The sequence below is a fragment of the Pituophis catenifer genome, unplaced genomic scaffold, assembly GCF_029215685.1.
Source record: "Pituophis catenifer annectens isolate HBS135680 unplaced genomic scaffold, rPitCat1.0.hap2 SCAF_8, whole genome shotgun sequence".
NCBI lineage: Eukaryota > Metazoa > Chordata > Lepidosauria > Squamata > Colubridae > Pituophis > Pituophis catenifer.
Window position 1 is genome coordinate 38,346,576 of NW_027256888.1, and position 17,818 is coordinate 38,364,393.

Here is a 17,818-nt window from a genome sequence, read left to right on the forward strand (position 1 = left end):
GGGTGGGGGGCACCGTCCTACGGTGGTTCTCCTCCTTTCTCTCTGACCGGTCGCAGTCTGTGTTGACAGGGGGGCAGAGGTCGACCCCGAGGCCCCTTGTATGTGGGGTGCCACAAGGGTCGGTCCTCTCGCCCCTTCTGTTCAACATTTATGTGAAGCCGCTGGGTGAGATCATCCGTGGTTTCGGGGTGAAGTACCACCAGTACGCTGACGATACTCAGCTGTACATCTCCACCCCGGACCACCCCAATGATGCCCTTGAAGTGATGTCCCAGTGCCTGGAGGCCGTGCGGATCTGGATGGGGAGAAACAGACTCAGGCTCAACCCATCCAAGACCGAGTGGCTGTGGTTTCCGACATCCCGATATAGTCAGTTGGTGCCATCACTGACTATTGGGGGCGAGTCACTGGCCCCCACGGAGAGGGCTCGCAACTTGGGTGTCCTCCTGGACTCACGGCTGTCTTTAGAAGAGCACATGACGGCCGTGGCCAGGGGGACTTTTTATCAGGTCCGCCTGATTCGCCAGTTGCGTCCCTTTCTGGATCGGGACTCGTTAAATACGGTCACTCATGCTCTTGTCACTTCCCGCTTGGACTACTGCAATGCTCTCTACATGGGGCTCCCCTTGAGGAGCACCCGGAGGCTCCAGCTGGTCCAGAATGCGGCCGCGCGGGTGGTTATGGGAGCGACGTGGCGCTCCCATGTGACCCCCCTCCTGCGCGAGCTGCACTGGCTCCCGGTGGTCTTCCGGGTGCGCTTCAAGGTTTTGGTTACCACCTTTAGAGCGCTCCATGGCATCGGACCGGGGTATCTACGAGACCGCCTTCTGCTACCAATAGCCTCTCACCGACCAGTACGCTCCCATAGAGAGGGGCTCCTCAGGGTGCCGTCGGCCAAACAGTGTCGACTGGCGGCCCCCAGGGGGAGAGCCTTCTCTGTGGGGGCACCTACCATCTGGAACGAGCTCCCCCCAGAGATACGGAAGATCCCGGACCTGCGCACGTTTCGCCGTGCTCTCAAAACTTTTCTATTTCAGCAAGCTGGCCTGGCCTAACTCCCCTCTTTTAAATTCTTAAATTTTAAATTTTTTAATTCGTGTTTTTATAAATTGGGTGTTTTAATCTGTGTTTCGGCCGAAATATTTAATAATTTTAAGGGATTTTTAATATTTGTATTGTCTGTATTTTATCTTGGCTGTTCACCGCCCTGAGTCCTTCGGGAGTAGGGCGGTATAGAAATTTGATTAATAAATAAATAAATAAATAAATAAATAAACTAGTTTCATTTTATATAGCCAAACAATATGCAGATCATGTAAATTATTATGATCTTAAAGGATAGGGCCTTCAAATAAATTGCTGTTAGTGAGACAATCTTTAGCATTGTTTCCTAAATATCACACTTCAACAGCTTCAGTATTTATGAAGAAAACTCCCCACACAAATTTATTTCTATGTAGTAAAAATAAAATATATTAACGTTCATAAAATAAAATGTTGACCAGCATTTACCAATTATGGGCTTTAATATGTTTGACCTCAATTCCCAGTCAGCAAAAGTATTTCTGTCATTGCCATTGATCTATCTTAAAACTCTGTTCCCTAGACCCAATAACAATGAAGCCGCATGTAGTGAAAATGATACCACAATGCTGGAAACCGCTCAAGTACAAATAGGGCTCCGGTGAGTCACTACATATATTAAGATATTAAGTTTCTAATGACCATTGTAAATATGTGGTGTCTAATGCAGGTTTTTTCCCCTCTCAACAGGTATGATACAAAGAGCTCAAGTTTTGTGATCGTTATAATGCAGTTACAAAATCTTCAGGCTCTTTCAATATCCCCTGGTAACAAAATGTAAGTAAAATGCTTTTTTGACAATGGTACTTTTTGAAGTCTAGGAATTCATTATTAAGCATTTACCTTTTCAGGAAATCAAAGTGCATTTATAACACGCAGGTTGCAGGGAGCATATGTCAGCTTGAATTTTCTTCCATCTTTTAAGTGCTGCAAGTGTTGGCTGCTAGAATGTGCATCCAACCAACCACCTTCATCTGGATTATCAGTGCTTTCATGAGCCTATTAGACATCTGCTGGCTAATTGGAGCACAGGATATGATTCATTCTTAGCTAGGACAGGAATGTCCCCTTTACCATTTTTATTTTATCCAGAAGATTAAAATATAAAATACAATAATAATTAAACAGAGACAAAACAAAACTGGATTTTAAAAATGTGATAAAACAAAAAACAAAAGACAAAAACACATATTTCCCCCTAATTGAACACTGACAAATCTATTACAACAATAATGGCTTCCCGCTACCCTTGCAAAACAGGTCCAAAATTTATAACCTCCTACATCTATTTGCAACCCAACTGACCTGCCATACAGTACTTATATGAAAGAAAAAATAGTTAACAGGTTAAACAGCAATGAAGTTAAAGTTCAAAGCACTCTGTTAACAGTGCTTTCTGTTAATAGTCTGTTATTGTATTTACTCATAGAAAGTGGCATGGTTTCTTATTTACTACAAATAACCCTATTATTATCTCTGATCAATCCAGGATCCAGGATCCAGGATCAACTACCCTTGTATGGTTCTTAATAATGAAACCTTTCCCTAAGTTTTTAATTGGGAACTTTCCCAACAACTGCATTTCATTTCCAAAGTTCATAAGTCTCTGTTATAAATATCTCTGCAACATCCATTGTTGAATAATTCTTCTTGACAGGAATGGAAAGAATGGAAATTTGCCACATTAACATTTCTTTTTATATTTCTTGAGTTTATCCACAATAGTTTTCCTGAAGTCTTCCTTTGCTTTTGTGGTTTATTCTGTAAAGCAGGGGTCCCCAACTCCCAGGCCACAGATCAGTATCAGTCCATAGTCTGTAAGAAACTGAGCCACACAGGCAGTGGCCAATCAAGCAAAGCTTTATCTGAGCATGCGCAGGATCTAGGTTGCACATGAAGCCATCTCCTTCCTGCAACCTGTGGAAAAATTGTCTTTCACAAAATTTCTGTCTGGTGCCAGAAAAGTCGGGGAACTGCTGCTGTAAAGAATGACTGCATATTACTGAACCACATGAAAATGTATGCAATTTCTGAATGGGAAAAAAACCTGACCAATTTAAGTTTATGTTCCTCTTTTTCCTGAAAATCTCTTTCTTATTCTTCCTTTCTTTTCTCAAGAATTATCACTCTTTCTCTTCAGTCCAGACACATACAGGTAATCCTTGACTTATGACTGATTGCTTAATGACTATTCACATTTAAGATAGCCACAGAACAAGTGCTCTATTGCTGTAAAGCACTTTCCAGACATAAATGATTGCACTGTCCCCTCCCCGTGATCACATATTGGATGCTTGGCAAAGATCTGGTGTGGCATCCTGCGGTCACATGACTATAATTTGCTATGATTTTTCCAGGTTTCTTTCATTTCCACCATTTGAACAAATGGATTCACTTAAACACCACCATGTTCACTTATCCGCTATGGAGAAAAATATCATAAAAACACTTCTGGTCAATTGGGTGCCTCAACCTATGAATGTAATGACATGATCAGATTTCCACTCCCAATTGCAGTACAAGTTGAAGACTACCAGTTCCAGTTCCTGGTTTCCTCAAATAAATAACCTTGTCTGCTGTGATAAGGTTTTTAAGTTTTGGGGATTTGTATTCCATGCCTCTCCACAGCAACTGTCAAAAGGCAGGTAGGAAGGTGTGCTTGAATCTACCTAAATTAAAACAGAGTGAAATGGGTAAAACACATCAGCTTTTTCATCTTTTATAATCATTAAGTCAGGAGCATTTTGACTTTTTGGCTTTTAATAGATTCCAAGAAATACTCTTTAAATAAAATCCATTTGATAATGAGCAGAAAGTGAGTAACAGTACTTCTCCAGAAGGAGCTGTTCTTAAAGTGTACAAACTTTTGCGTTGGGTTTGAGATTTGTATGCTACCTGGAGACATTTTAAGCATTCCTTGTCTGAATGTCTGAGTTGTATTTGCATTTCAAAGAAAACACAGTTTCATTTTCTCATTTGAAGAGCAAAGCATGAAATTCTGCTTTTACTAGGAGCACTTATTTCAGCCTAGATGGTTTAATGTCTACAAATATTGTGAGAGCTACTATTTACACAGCAATATGATACAGGTCTGCTCCCCAACTTCATTTCATGTTGGAAAATGTTTCATGAGCTTGAAAAAAGATAGGAAAGCCACAGATCTTCATTGACATGTGTTTGATTTTGTTTTCATATTCCCTCTTTTGTTTTCAATAATACATGAAAAGTACTCCCATATTGCTAAATTGTAATGTGGAAACAAGTAGCCATACCATGATGTGATGTTGACACAGCATACCTCTGTCATTTTGACAATAATTGGAAGTAAAACGGTACATTGTTTCTCATAAAATAGACATGAATCAAATTTAATTACTGCAGACAGATAGCTATCTGCCTAATTTCTATCTAAGAACATTCAATGAAGGGAAGCTCACCAATTCCATGAGTAATCAGTACTAGAGATGTTTCTCTTACTTATTAGAAAGTTTTTCTGACATTAGTCAGAATGTGCCTTCATGTAATAATCAGTTCATTATTCTGTATCCTGCATCCTTTCAGTTGTCTTTTCTCAAGTTCATTCCAATTCTTGTGATAGAACTTACCTCCCACTTGGAAGTTTGAAAGTTCAATCCTAGGTAGCAGCAAATTTTTCTCTCATAGGCCGCAACGAAAAAATACCTGCTGCAAACTGTGCGGCGTCAGGAAGGGCATCCAGCCAGTAAATGCTCAGCTCCATCCAGTCATCCTGACTCTACCCCAAATTAAGGAATGACAGGGTTATAAAAAGGGAATGCATTTTTTTTATGCTTTGGAAATTGCATTTCCACTGATGCAGCCTAAAATTTACAGCTATATCACACTGCTGGATCATCTTCAGTTTTCAGTAAACTTTTTCAGAAGTTCTGTTACTATCCTATAAACTCTGCATTTAATTTTTGCTTTCTAATTCCAATTAAAACATTTATTTATTTATTTATTTATTTATTTATTTATTTATTTATTTAGTTAGTTAGTTAGTTAGTTAGTTAGTTAGTTAGTCAGTCAATGATCAGCAACATAAAAAGGAAATAAAAGATAACAATTACAACCAGGATTGACAGGGAGAATTGGATGTAATTACTGTATATATCAGCAACTATAAAATAAATCAACTATGGTATATCTGAACATCCATATTACAATAATAATATACTTATTTACATAACACTAATAATTCTAATCTAATAAAAGTATGCATTAAAATATATGTCCTTTAAAATTATTTAGAATTTGGCTACTGTGTGAGTGGAGTTTGGATTTGGGTCCTGGAGAAGATGGTGCGCATAGAAATTATCTGCTCTTCCGAGAAATCTCTCTAATAGAGGGAGTATGTACATTGATCTGATGTCCCTGTAGAGCTCACAAAACAATAAGACATGTGAGATGTCTTCAACTTTTCCATTGTCACATGTACACATTCATGTGCTATTGAGGTTTTATCATACCTGCCCTGCAGGAGTGCTGAGAGGAGAAAACATAAAGTTCCTTCATTTCCTCAGTATTTACAGGATGCAGTGTCTTATGCTTCCTGCAGAGATGTTCAAGTGACACAGAATACTGTTGTACAAATTCTTTGCAGTATTGTTTATCCTGAGCAGTACTGGCAGGAAAGGATCATTGTTAGTAGACTTGATAAGTCTTGGAAATTGTTCTGTCATGTTCCTAACCCTGGCATCTGACAGACAGAAGACTTTACAAGCCAATTGGTTGATCTGTCATACATTTATTTTAATTCCCTGTAGTGGTGAATCATTAAGTACTGTGACTCTTCTGGAGATTTACCCATAAACCCCCAGAGAATGTGCTTTCCTGCTGTTTTCAAGAAAGGAGGAAAGTATGTTTTGAAAACTGATTCACAATGCACCTGTTATTGTGACAAAGTGGTAGAGTTGCTACTCTCACACAAGCATTGCTCCTATTGCTGTTGACTATAGCAGCAATGCTCTCAACTGTCAATGACTAGAACATTGTTAAAATGAGGCAGGAACTTTTCCTTCCCTTCTAATTTAGTGGGATAATTTAATAGGGACTGAACTTCGAAACTCCCCAGCATGCTAAGTCTCCTTGCTCACTTAGTGAGCTCACCTCCTTAAATCAAGCTGCTTTATGTTCATCTTACAGATTCTGTTTCTTCTGTAGGAAACCACTTGTATCTGACAGGACCCATGCTGAATGTGAAATAAATAGAAACTCAAACTTAGTGTATCTATGGAAGAAGGAAGAAGCTTATATTTCCTGCCTGATGTCTCCCATCATTTTTTCATCCTTAAATGGGAAAAATACGTTTATGTCATTTCTAAATAAGTATATTGCATAACATAATATGGAAAGACACTTTATAATGAATTTAAGTTACCTTTCTGTTATTTTTCTTCTTACCTTTAGATATTTTAGACTTGCACTTCTTCCACCTTCAGCTGACATCAGCTGTCTATTCCGTACAAAGTTCCATCTTGCTACTGAACCTCTTTTATTTAGTGAGATGTTCAGAACGGTTCTTTCCCAGGCAGTCTTGCAGAAAAAAACTTTAAGAGTAGATATCTGCTCTGTCAGTAAAAGTCACCAAGAAGAATGTCTAGTAAGTATCTTTACTTAATATTTTGATTTATTTTGATCTTTTTCTCCCTTTTTGGGATGTATAAGAGTCTTTTGAGTAATGTATTAACAATCTTTATAGGTTTGGGCAGAGGTGGGCAACTATGGCCCTTTTATGACTTGTGGACTTCAATTCCCAGAATTCCTGAGCTAACATGGCTGGCTCAGGAATTCTGGGAGTTGAAGTCCACAAGTCATAAAAGGGCCATAGCTGCCCACCCCTGGGTTTGGGCATAGTCACCTTTGATCCTAGGTGATTCTTCTTGCCATTTTCATGGGAACTACACTTCCTAAATAGCAAGGACCTAGTGTAAATATTTCAGCAGGATGGTTTAAATGTGATTTCCCCCACTTGCACTTCATGTTTTATTTCCTATGCTATGTTTTGCACTGTTCCTAGGCCTGCACTGTGGGCTGGTCTAGAAGCTACAACTAATCTAATATATAGCAGCTCCACTGCTGATTGGAATACTGTAGATACATCACACCTATACCAAATCTGTATTACCTGTTGTTCTGATAATAAACAGATTCAAGATGATGAAATTAGTATTATTCCTAAAAAGGGAGCATGTTATCTTAGCATCCTCATGTATGTAATATTCCTGGCACTTAATGTTCTCAAGGTGAGGTCCTACATTCTCTACCGCGCACAGCATAAGTAAACCTTCTCAGCAGTCCTCTGCAAAACATCACTCCTATGCAACCATTTACTCCTTTAAAAATCCATTCTTCTTTTTAGGGGGGATTTTCACCAATCACCTTATTTTTATTAATATTTTTAGTCCTTTTAATAACTAGTGTTCTAGCACTGTTTTATAGCATTAACTCTTTCTGGTATTAATGCAAATGAGAAATGGTATACAAATATCTAAATAAATAGAAATTGAATTTACTTTCCTTGCCCCATTTACTTGAGAGGCTAAATGCTTGAATAGTTTTTCACACTCAAGATAATGAAGGAAGCACTTCTGATGCCACTGCAGAGAAAAACTGCAAGGCTTTGGTTGTTATAGGCTTCATTTAAATGAGGAAAGGAAGAAGATAAATATTTTCTCTGTGGGTTTTATGATGATGCAATTTCCTGGGTTAATATTTATTGTGGTGAACCTTTTCAAAGAGCAGTCAGGACATACAATGTGGCCAATTGAATGTCTATAACTTCCATCCATCCATAACTGTGCTTAATTTATTTGAAAGTGTTTTGCAGTGACTTTCGTCCATGGAAACTATGGTTACTATTTTTGAGAAGTGTTCTTTTACCCAAATATTAGCCAGGAAATTTAACAATTCCATGCTTGGGATTTCTCATGCGAGTGCATTGAACCTAGGACCTCATTCATGCAAAACTGTATCTGACTTCAATGGCAAAGGTGCATCCAGCGAAAATGTTCCACTTCTTGTATATAACATTACTAGTTAGAAGCAGACTTTTTTTTTCTTAATATTCTTCAAGTTATTATTCCTACCTGTAGTTGATTGTAAAATGGAAGTGTAATGATTAATAATTTCAGACATTGACAGAATATAAATTGATGGTGCCCAAGGCATTTTTATACAATAAAGCTATCGAAGACTCTAAATATGAGCTTAAATTTTCTTTTCTTGCATATAAGGCCATTTTTTTCCTCATGAATAAGATGGACTGAGGCCAACTATATTTTGCCTCAGGCATTAACCTAGCCAGTGCTTTCTCCTGCATCGATCTATTGCACTGTAGATCAGATTTATAGTGTATAACTCTGTTTTCTTTTTGGATATGTATTGTATGTCTGATCTATAATTAAACAAATGATCTGTTTATTTTTTTAAAAAATATGCCCCTTAAACTTCCATTTTAATGCAGATTGAGCAACAAGTAAGAACAAAAACAAAAATTTTACCAAATAAAATCACCAGATAAATATCAATATCATAATCTTTTCTGTTTTCACCTGCAACTCCTGACTACTCTCTTGGCACTTTAATGCTTTACATCCTTTTATCTTACAAGCCAAGGACTCTTGTGTCCTTAATCCCTCAAGATTTATCATGAACCAGAATTACTTTAACACTTGTGCCAACTGCTCCAAGTAAATCCCATTCATCTTCCCTCTTTCTTTATCTTTGTGCTTTCCCCTTCACTTTTCATTTTAAAACATGTTTCTGCAATTTCCCTCTTGAGAGATAGATGAATCCTATTCATCAGGCTTTTATAGAATGGCTACCTCACACATTGCATTATAACCATAATAAAAAGTGTATCACGTGGAAAGTCTTCCTTACCTAATACTTTTAAAACTTTGTTGCATTGTTATTTGACTTCAGTTGTAATATTAATCTTAAATGTTGTATTTTAATCTGAAAGATATAAATATATAAATGAAGTTTTTAATAATTCTAATATAAAAAGGCTTTGGAGAATAATTTTTGACTGCCAAAACAAACAAAACATTTTAATGATATTTGTTTTTACATAAATTAAAATTCTGTAACAAATATACATTGTTTTGTAGGGTGGAATCCAGATAAGTCTGGGAGATGTGTCCTTTTCAAATGAGATATCTACTCTGTGGTATAATTTGCTATCTTCTAAGCACACTGCTGGAAAAAGGAATGTGAAGCCAAAGAAGTATTCAGTCTTTGTGGCAGCCAATCCATCACCTGGTTCCTTGGTAAGTTGATTGCTAGAAAAAAAAGTGGCACCAGTTAAATAGTTGTGCTACATTATTATGTGTAGCCTCCAGTTGCTATATGTCTCATTATCATAAATAGAAGTATAATTAGGCTTCCGGTTGACTTTTTCTGCTTGCAGCAATGGCTAAACAAACAATGAACGTTAGAAATGAATTGATAAATCTTGATTATGAGGAAAGCAATAAGCCAGAGTTCCTTGTCAGAATGTATTGCTAAAAAACAGAAGCAAATGCAGTCAAGCTTATGTACAACTTCTTCATTATAAGGAACAGAGTGCTTATCTTAACATTCAAACATTATTTGTTGGAGTACAAGGGAATCACATGTAAAATGCATATTGCCACATTAAACTTTCTTTGTCAGTAGTTTGCTCACTTGTATAATGGTTGAGGGATTTGAGAGGACTGCAGAGACTCAGGTTCAAGTCCATTGTCAGGCAACTCACTGACTAATTTTGGACCACTTTTTATCTTTTAGTCCAACCTACATCATTGTACGTTGTTCATTGTACATTGAACATCTACAAGCAAATAAAGGTATAACCAGTAGTCAACATGAGTTCATCAAAAATAGATCATGCTAAACAAATCTTATTTCATTCTTCGATAAAGTGACTAAATGCTGTGGACACTGTATACCTAGATTTCAGGAAAACATTTGATGAAGTGTAATGCAACCTACTTCTTTGGCAAGCTAGAAAAATGTGGTATGGATAGCATCACCACTAGATGGGTCTGTACCTGACTGACAAATCATACTCAATGTGTAGTCCTTCACAGAACTACATCTACATGGAGGGAAGTAAGCAGTGGGGTACTCCAAGCTTCTGCTTTTGGCCCAATACTCTTAAATAAACGATCCAGATGTGAGACTAGAAGGAAAACTCATAAAAATTTGGAGATGACACCAAGCTGGCAGTAATAGCCAACACACCAGAAGACAAGCTCAAGATCAAATAGATCTTGACAGACCTGAACACTGGGCCCTATATAACAAAAACGAATTCAGCGTAGATAAAAGTAAGGTTCTACACTTAGGCAAGAAAAACCAACTGTATAGATAAAGATTAGGTGAAACGTGGCTTAGTGCCAATAATTGTGAGAGGAATCTTAGACAATCACTTAAATATGAGCCAACAGTGTTGTGCAGCAGCCAAAAAAGCAAATGCAATCCTACTCTCAATCCTTTCCAACTCTGGAAAAAGTGCAGAGAAGAGCAACAAAAATGATTAGGGAGCATATGAAGAATGACTACAGGAATTGGGTATGTTTAGTCTAATGAAAAGAAGGACTAGGGGAGACACGATAGCAATGTTCTAATATTTGAGAGGCTCCTACAAAGATGAGGGGGGTCAAACTATTTTCCAAAGCACCAAAAGGCAAGATGCAAAACAAGGCTGGAAACTAAGGAGAAGCTACATAGAACTAAGGAGAAATTTCCTAATGGTGAGAACAATCAACCAATGGAACAACAACAATGGAAAAATGAAATATCAATCAATCAAATAAATCAATAAATGAAGAGTAGTGAAATATAACTGCTCTTTCTAAATGCTATGTTTCTGCTGGCAAGCAGCTGATTATTTTTTTCACAGAATGTAACATAAGTGTTTATGGTCTACTCTATTTTCCCCATTTAAATTTCATTATACTTGAGCGTCTATTCCATACAACTAAATGTAGATTAATACAGTACTTCATTTACACCAGACTTCAAATTAGTGAATATATTTTTCTGTTTCCTTTGAATGATAGGGAATGAAAACAAAATATTGTTTTAAAGAATGTATATGCAAAATCTAGGTCATACGAATCTCATAATACAGACAATTCCCAGTTTTAAACTAGAAAATCAATTGTAAAATCTGGATTAATGATTTGTAAATGTCAGAAACCAATATAACTTGTTGCTTTTGCCTACAATTTGTGAATTAGAACTTAGTCTTTAGTAATCTGCATGTCAGTATTTTTGTTGTCTATGCTATTTTTGAAAATAATTTTATTTATTATATTTAAATATAAAGTTTTGTTATAGGGTATAATTTTCACAATATATTTAATGAATTCTAAGATGATGTCATGCAGCAATTCAAGGTTTAAATCAGTCTTGAGTGTTTCATGATGTAATCCTACTCTCTGTAGATACGTGTGTGCTTATTAAATTTAATCTGAAAGGTTTCAGCAGCTTTGTGATTTTTCTGGGCTCGGTCCATCTACACTATCATTACAGACCAGGTGTATTACTGGCATTACTTCTTACATATTTTAGTATAAGTAGAGCTGCTTTCCATGTCTTCGTTAGGATGCAGTCTCAGCATTGTTGGAAAGGACATCAGCTGAGCTACAAGCTGTAGAACAAGAATTGGCAGAGAACGAAGAGGAAGGGGAGGAGGAAGAGGAAGAGGAGGAGGAGGAAGAGGAGGAAGCACAGGATACTCAGGAAACACGAAGTTCTGAGGAAGACTGGTAAGCTGAACTATTTTTATTTATTGGTCGTTCACAAAATAGCATTTAAAAATATGAAGCATAAAAAAGCAAAATACAGAAAATGTTGCTTGACCTCCGCAGTAGGTAGGTAAGAAAAATAGGAAGAAAACCTATTATTCCTTTGGCAATTTAGGGAGGAATATTTTTTTCTGCTGTTTTGCTCAGTGACAGAAACACAACACAAATATTATAGGGAAAGCAACAAGGAAAATAATGAATAATATTAGTTTCTATGCAGCTTGGCGAATGGAGCCATGCTGTTGTCTCCAATCCAATGTTCGGGTTCTGTGTTCTTGTCTCAAAAGGATACAGCCTGGTGAATATGCATAATCATTCTCCTTAAATAGGAGCCAGCAAGTAAGGGGAGCGTGCATCTAGCTAACAAAATATAGACTATGTGCAAAAGGTATGAACTGGGGATGTATCCTGTCTATATTATGCTTTTGCTTTTGTTATCATGAGCTTCTTTATTTTTGATCAGAACAAACATTCATATAGTATCTTACTTCTGGTAAATTTAAGCTGGGCATGAAGGCAGTAGACTTTTCTTGCCTCTTCTCTTTTAAGAAATGCTTATTGGTAGCATTTGTTTCTGAAAATGTGAATCAGTTGTTTCTAAGCAGCCTTTTGTTAACCACAATTTGGAATGTGGATCTTTCATGAAACATATAATCCAAAATGTGTCAATTTACTTGGATTAACAAGTTTTTATATAGAAACATCCTAGCTTCCCCCCTCCCCCCCAATTTACCATGTGGAGAATTAACTGGGTTAAAAAATACAGGTGCAGGGTGTATAAAAAATACAAACTTTAAGCTACTTTGGTCAAAGTGTATGTTTCAATGAATCCCTAAGTGAACAAAAGCTGACATGATCTCAACATGATATCATTCTTCAAATTTCAATGTATTCCTACCATTTGTGTGCTCCATATTCAGAGTAAGAAAAAAAGGTATGTGACAGGTGCAGACATTTCATTATAGTTGATTCAATTTTTGGACCTTCCTTTTACTGTAAAGTTGTTTGAAAGATGATTGACTTGTTGGGTTATAATTAGCTGGGTGAGATATTTTCACAGATGAATGGATGCTCTGACTTTCTATCCACTCAGGATATTGTTATTATTTTATCTATTTGCAATATCCATGGGCTCCACCAAGTGACTATGCAGAGGGTGCAATATCTATCTTCAGAAATAACCTTGAATATTAAATTTACATTTAATTTTATGATGTTCTAACACAGTAAATTTATAACAGATCCTTCTGCTTTTTCCAAAGAAGAGAATACTGAAACCATAGAAATGTTTCAGTAGAAGTTTACCTCTGGCGAAAATAAGTTGTTGATAATGTCACATTAATTGTATGAATATTAGGTTCCAAATATGCTGGTATTTTATTTTCCAAATACCTTAGTAAATTAAGGATAGATTTCTTCTCCCAGGGTAGGAATATTGGCAGAAGTATCCAGAGAAATGAATGAAGAGAATAAAATCAAAGACACCAAAGAAGACAAATGCACAGATAGCAAGAGAATGAGCTTTAATTTGGAACAGGCAGGTGGTACTGAACATGAGAAAGGCAACAACTTTACAGAAGTAGATCTCAACAAAAAAACAATAGTATCCCCAATACTGGTGAGCATTTTAAATTACATTTCCTATATTACCCAGAATGCCTTTTATAGCTGAGCCATAATATTTGTCATTGCAAACTTCTCAAAACATTTTCAGATAAATGTAGAAACTTAGTATAGCATTTAATATATGTAGTGATTTTGAATTGGTACTGTTTTTGTTGCATAGTACAAAAAAGAGTAGCAGCAAGGAAAAAAAGTCCTTAGAGCAGCCACAGAAAATATTTAGCTTGCTAGTTAACATTTAATGCTTATTTGTTCGATAATTCATGTTTAATAATGGATGTTTTAAATATTTAATAAGTTATTTAATGTTTAAATTATACTAGCATACACACTTAATATTTTTATTTTTGCAACTGTTTTGAAGTTTTAATAACAAGGGCCAAGCTCTTAAAAACAGTGCTAGAAAGGGGGGCGGGCGGTTATATATGTGATGGATGGATGAATCAGTTCATTTTCAGTCCATGAACTATAAATTTTACATATGTTCATTTCTAAATCTGTTCTGCCCTACTCCCTCTTTAAACTGAATTTTTAAAAAATAATCCATATGAAAATCTGTATTTAAATATTTACATTGGCTATATTTTTCTAAAAAAACATATTTTATATGATTTGCGATTTTTTTTTAAAGCCTGGAATTTAGAACTACAATACAACATTTAGAAAATTATGGAAATTTAATTCACCAGAAAGTGTGAATCAATTTGTTTCTCTTCAAATGTACATTGTTCAGGCATTCCATATGCCAGAATCCTAAATACTGATATTTAATCCAAGAAACATATTATAGGTATTCTTTGACTTGGTACCAGAATTTCTGTTGCTAAGCAAGGCGCTGGTTAAGTGAGTTGTGCCTGATTTTACGACCTTTTTTGCCACAGTTGTTAAGTGAATCATTGCAGTTAAGTAAATCATGCAAGAGAATCTGGCTTCTCCCATTGACTTTGCTTGTCAGAAACTGGATTGGAAAGTCACAAATGAGGATCACATGAAATTAGGTTAGCTAAATCTTTTCTTTGGGAAAGGATGTAGTCAAAAATAGAGTTCAAGCATTGCTACAAAAGTCCTACATTCGGTCCATATGACATTCCTAAAAGTGCAATAATAATCACCATTTAAAAGAAAGCCTAGTTGTAGTTTTAAATGGACAAGGGATTTGTTTGTTTAGAATGAATTCATTTTAAGAATCCTGAAAAGATTTTTTTTCTAGTATATGGTGCTTTATCTAGTGAAATATACAGTGTCCAGATAAAAGAAAGATTTTTGTGGAGCATTAAATGTCTGTCTATTTTTTATTTCTTAAGAAATTAATGTATTTTGAGCCTTGGTTTTTTGGTTTGAATTTAACTTAGTGTCCTAATGGCATAAATTGATATAATTTGGGGAGCAGGTCTTGGTTTTCAATATTAGAAATGATGTATAATATATCCACAGGTTGATAGAGAAACAAATACAGAAGATAGGATTGAGTGTGTAGCTATGCAACCCAAGGACAAAGCCAGCCTGAAGTCTCAACAGCATCCTTTTGTCAGAAACAGCATGATAGTACGTTCACAGACGTTCTCTCCAGGCGAGCGGAACCAGTACATCTGTAGGGTAAGATAAAGAGTGTTCTCAATGAACTCTTGCTAACTAAAGACTCATTTAATTTCTTTGGCAGTGGCTCATTGCTGGCAGTGGGCCACCTCTAGAGAACTTAGTGTCCATCTGTCAGCTATGAGGCTATGAAAATTATTGCTTTCACCTATAAAATAATATGTAACTTCTCAGCTATTTGGATGTTAGCATTTATCTCTTTGTATTAAGCTAGAATAAAGTTGTCACAATTAACATTCCTTCACTCTTCCCCTCTTCCACTTACTGACATGCAAACACATGGTTTGAACAGGATGCTAAGGCATGAATTGTTTAACCATGATTTACTGAAGACAATTGCAATTGACTGTGTTTGCACCATATGCTACATTTAGTGGAATATATGAACCCAGTCATTCTTTCTCAATAGTCATGTGTAGAATTGGCTTGCAGACGCCAAAAATATTTTTTTCGTGTTTTTTTTTTACTGTTGATACCCATTTCAGTGCAAATATTTATATTCATTTTGCTGTTTTATGACATGTCTAGCAGCATGCAATTTTTGAAATATGATTTGCCAAATGAAAATAGCACTTCTTCTAAGAATACTTTCCCAAAGAAAGAAGGAAGAAGGTTCAACAAATTAGAATCTATCTGCTTTTTAATTTCCTGACAAAAATGAAATACTTCAAATAAAGTGCTGTGTGCATGCGTAATCTGGAACAATATGTTCATACGACAGGGACAAAATATCAAAAACTCTATGCTGCAGATGAGTCATCAAGTAATTTGCTTTTCAGTATTTTCAACATTTATTTGCCCTCCAATGCAAAAGACGGTTCTTCATTGTAGTCTGTGAATCGTTCCTATTGGTATCTGGCCTTGCACAGTGCTCTTTTGAGAATTTTCTAAAGCTGAAAGAGACTTGTGTATTTGTCTTCCATTGTCCTTGCAGTTTATCTTTGACTGCAGTAGTAGTACCCCTCCAGGAGTTCTCTGACACTGTAACAGCAATTTTTTCTCCTGATACACACATCTACTTAAAGGAAACCATGTGATCGAGACTTGACTCTCCTCCTCAGGCTGTTACAAAACAGAATGGGAGGAATTGATCATTTCCTGATAGGGCTTCATAGTGGAATGAATTCTTCCATCCAAACTCCCTCCAGTACCAGGATGATCAATCAGTCTCAACCAAGATCTGTAAACATCAAAAACTCAAATGTAAGAAGAAAAAGACAATCAAGGACAATCATTTTGTATGGTTCAGATTTTCTGTATAGCCACCTGCCTCCTTTTATTTGTGCTTTCATTTATTTAATAATGGGAATCCTTGTTAGACAAAACCTCTTTTTCCTCTCAGATCACTTGCACATTTCATTCCATACTGGAAGCAATTTGGGATTTATCTGGTATGCGTTCATAGCAATCAGTCCAGTTGAAAAATAAAATTACTAATGGCAACACTCACTGCATATATCATCCCCTTGGGCCATGTCAATCCTAGATCACACCCTTCCAAGTAGGATCCTACATTGTTGCCATTAGTAACACAAAAAAACAGTAGTGTTAACAGCATCTGCCTCATTAAAGATCAAGAAGTGAATATTTTTTCTGTATATTAAGTTATTGGTGTTTGAACTGTGTTGTTTTATCAGTATTACATTAATTATCTCTTATGCAAAACTGTAGTCAAATCCAACAGAATATGCAGTGGTTATTTTTGCTAGTTTTAATACCAGTAGCTTTTTTATTTTAGTTCTACCCACTCTGTTTCAATTACTGTCTGTTCTATTTTGACAGCTGAATAGAAGCGATAGCGATAGCTCAACATTGGCCAAAAGAACTCTCTTTGTGAGAAATTCCACAGAACGGCGGAGCTTGAGAGTCAAAAGGGTAGGTATTGTTTGATCATTTATTACTCATTTCTTTATTTTCATCAAATATATTCAAACTTATAATAAAGGTTTATTTATAAAGCATTGCTTTGCATGTTACACAGATTGATGTGCATGCATGTACAATCTCTTATTGAAGATGTAGATCATTATCTTGCCTCTTCTCTTATTCCAAGGTTGTATTCTGGTAAACAAAAAAACAACGATTTATTTCTTTGAGAACAAGAAGTAGCAAAGGAAGTTTCTTGACATTGCATTTCTGCTTTTCTGAGAACTTTCATAGTAAAACTGGGCATCTAAAGGATTTTTCCAGGGTAGGAGTGAGGCTGCAATATAGGGGATGATCATAACTTGTAGTTAATTTGCCACAATATACTTTACAGTTGTTTTTGTATGTGGACATTTTTCTGGCAATCTTTTTCATAAATTTGACAATGCAACCCAATTTGTCAAGAAAAATGTAGGACTTGGACACAAAAAAACTGCTACATGTTAGTTCAGATCTTTGTCCAAGTTCACTATTGTTTATCCTTTCTCCCCAGAGATATAGATTGGAATCTTTCCCAGCCTTACTTGGAGAGATTAAGGATTAAATCTAAGCATGCAAAGCAAAGACTCTGCAACTGATGGAAATCTTTCCTTCAAATTAGACATTTATCACAGCAGTCAGTGGCAAATTCTTTTTAGTTTAATTTAACTTTATATTTCAATTTTGAGGCCACCTGATTTCACCGCAAGTCTGGACAATTTATAATTAAAAAGAATCATAAAGACAACTATATATATATCAAAGAAATTGAGGTGGAGAGAAATGTTCTTGAC

At 36.1% G+C, this 17,818-nt stretch overlaps 1 protein-coding gene across 1 annotated transcript in view; it reads left to right on the top strand.

Moving 5' to 3' along the window:
• WWC2 (WW and C2 domain containing 2) overlaps window positions 1-17,818 on the top strand; it is a 159,921-nt gene that overhangs the window by 134,066 nt on the left and 8,037 nt on the right. The window contains exons 13-20 of the mRNA XM_070948153.1: window positions 1,607-1,684; window positions 1,774-1,860; window positions 6,511-6,703; window positions 9,216-9,374; window positions 11,698-11,861; window positions 13,326-13,518; window positions 14,958-15,119; window positions 16,902-16,994. Coding sequence (XP_070804254.1) covers window positions 1,607-1,684; window positions 1,774-1,860; window positions 6,511-6,703; window positions 9,216-9,374; window positions 11,698-11,861; window positions 13,326-13,518; window positions 14,958-15,119; window positions 16,902-16,994 — 1,129 coding nt within the window. The remainder of the gene's footprint in view (window positions 1-1,606; window positions 1,685-1,773; window positions 1,861-6,510; window positions 6,704-9,215; window positions 9,375-11,697; window positions 11,862-13,325; window positions 13,519-14,957; window positions 15,120-16,901; window positions 16,995-17,818) is intronic.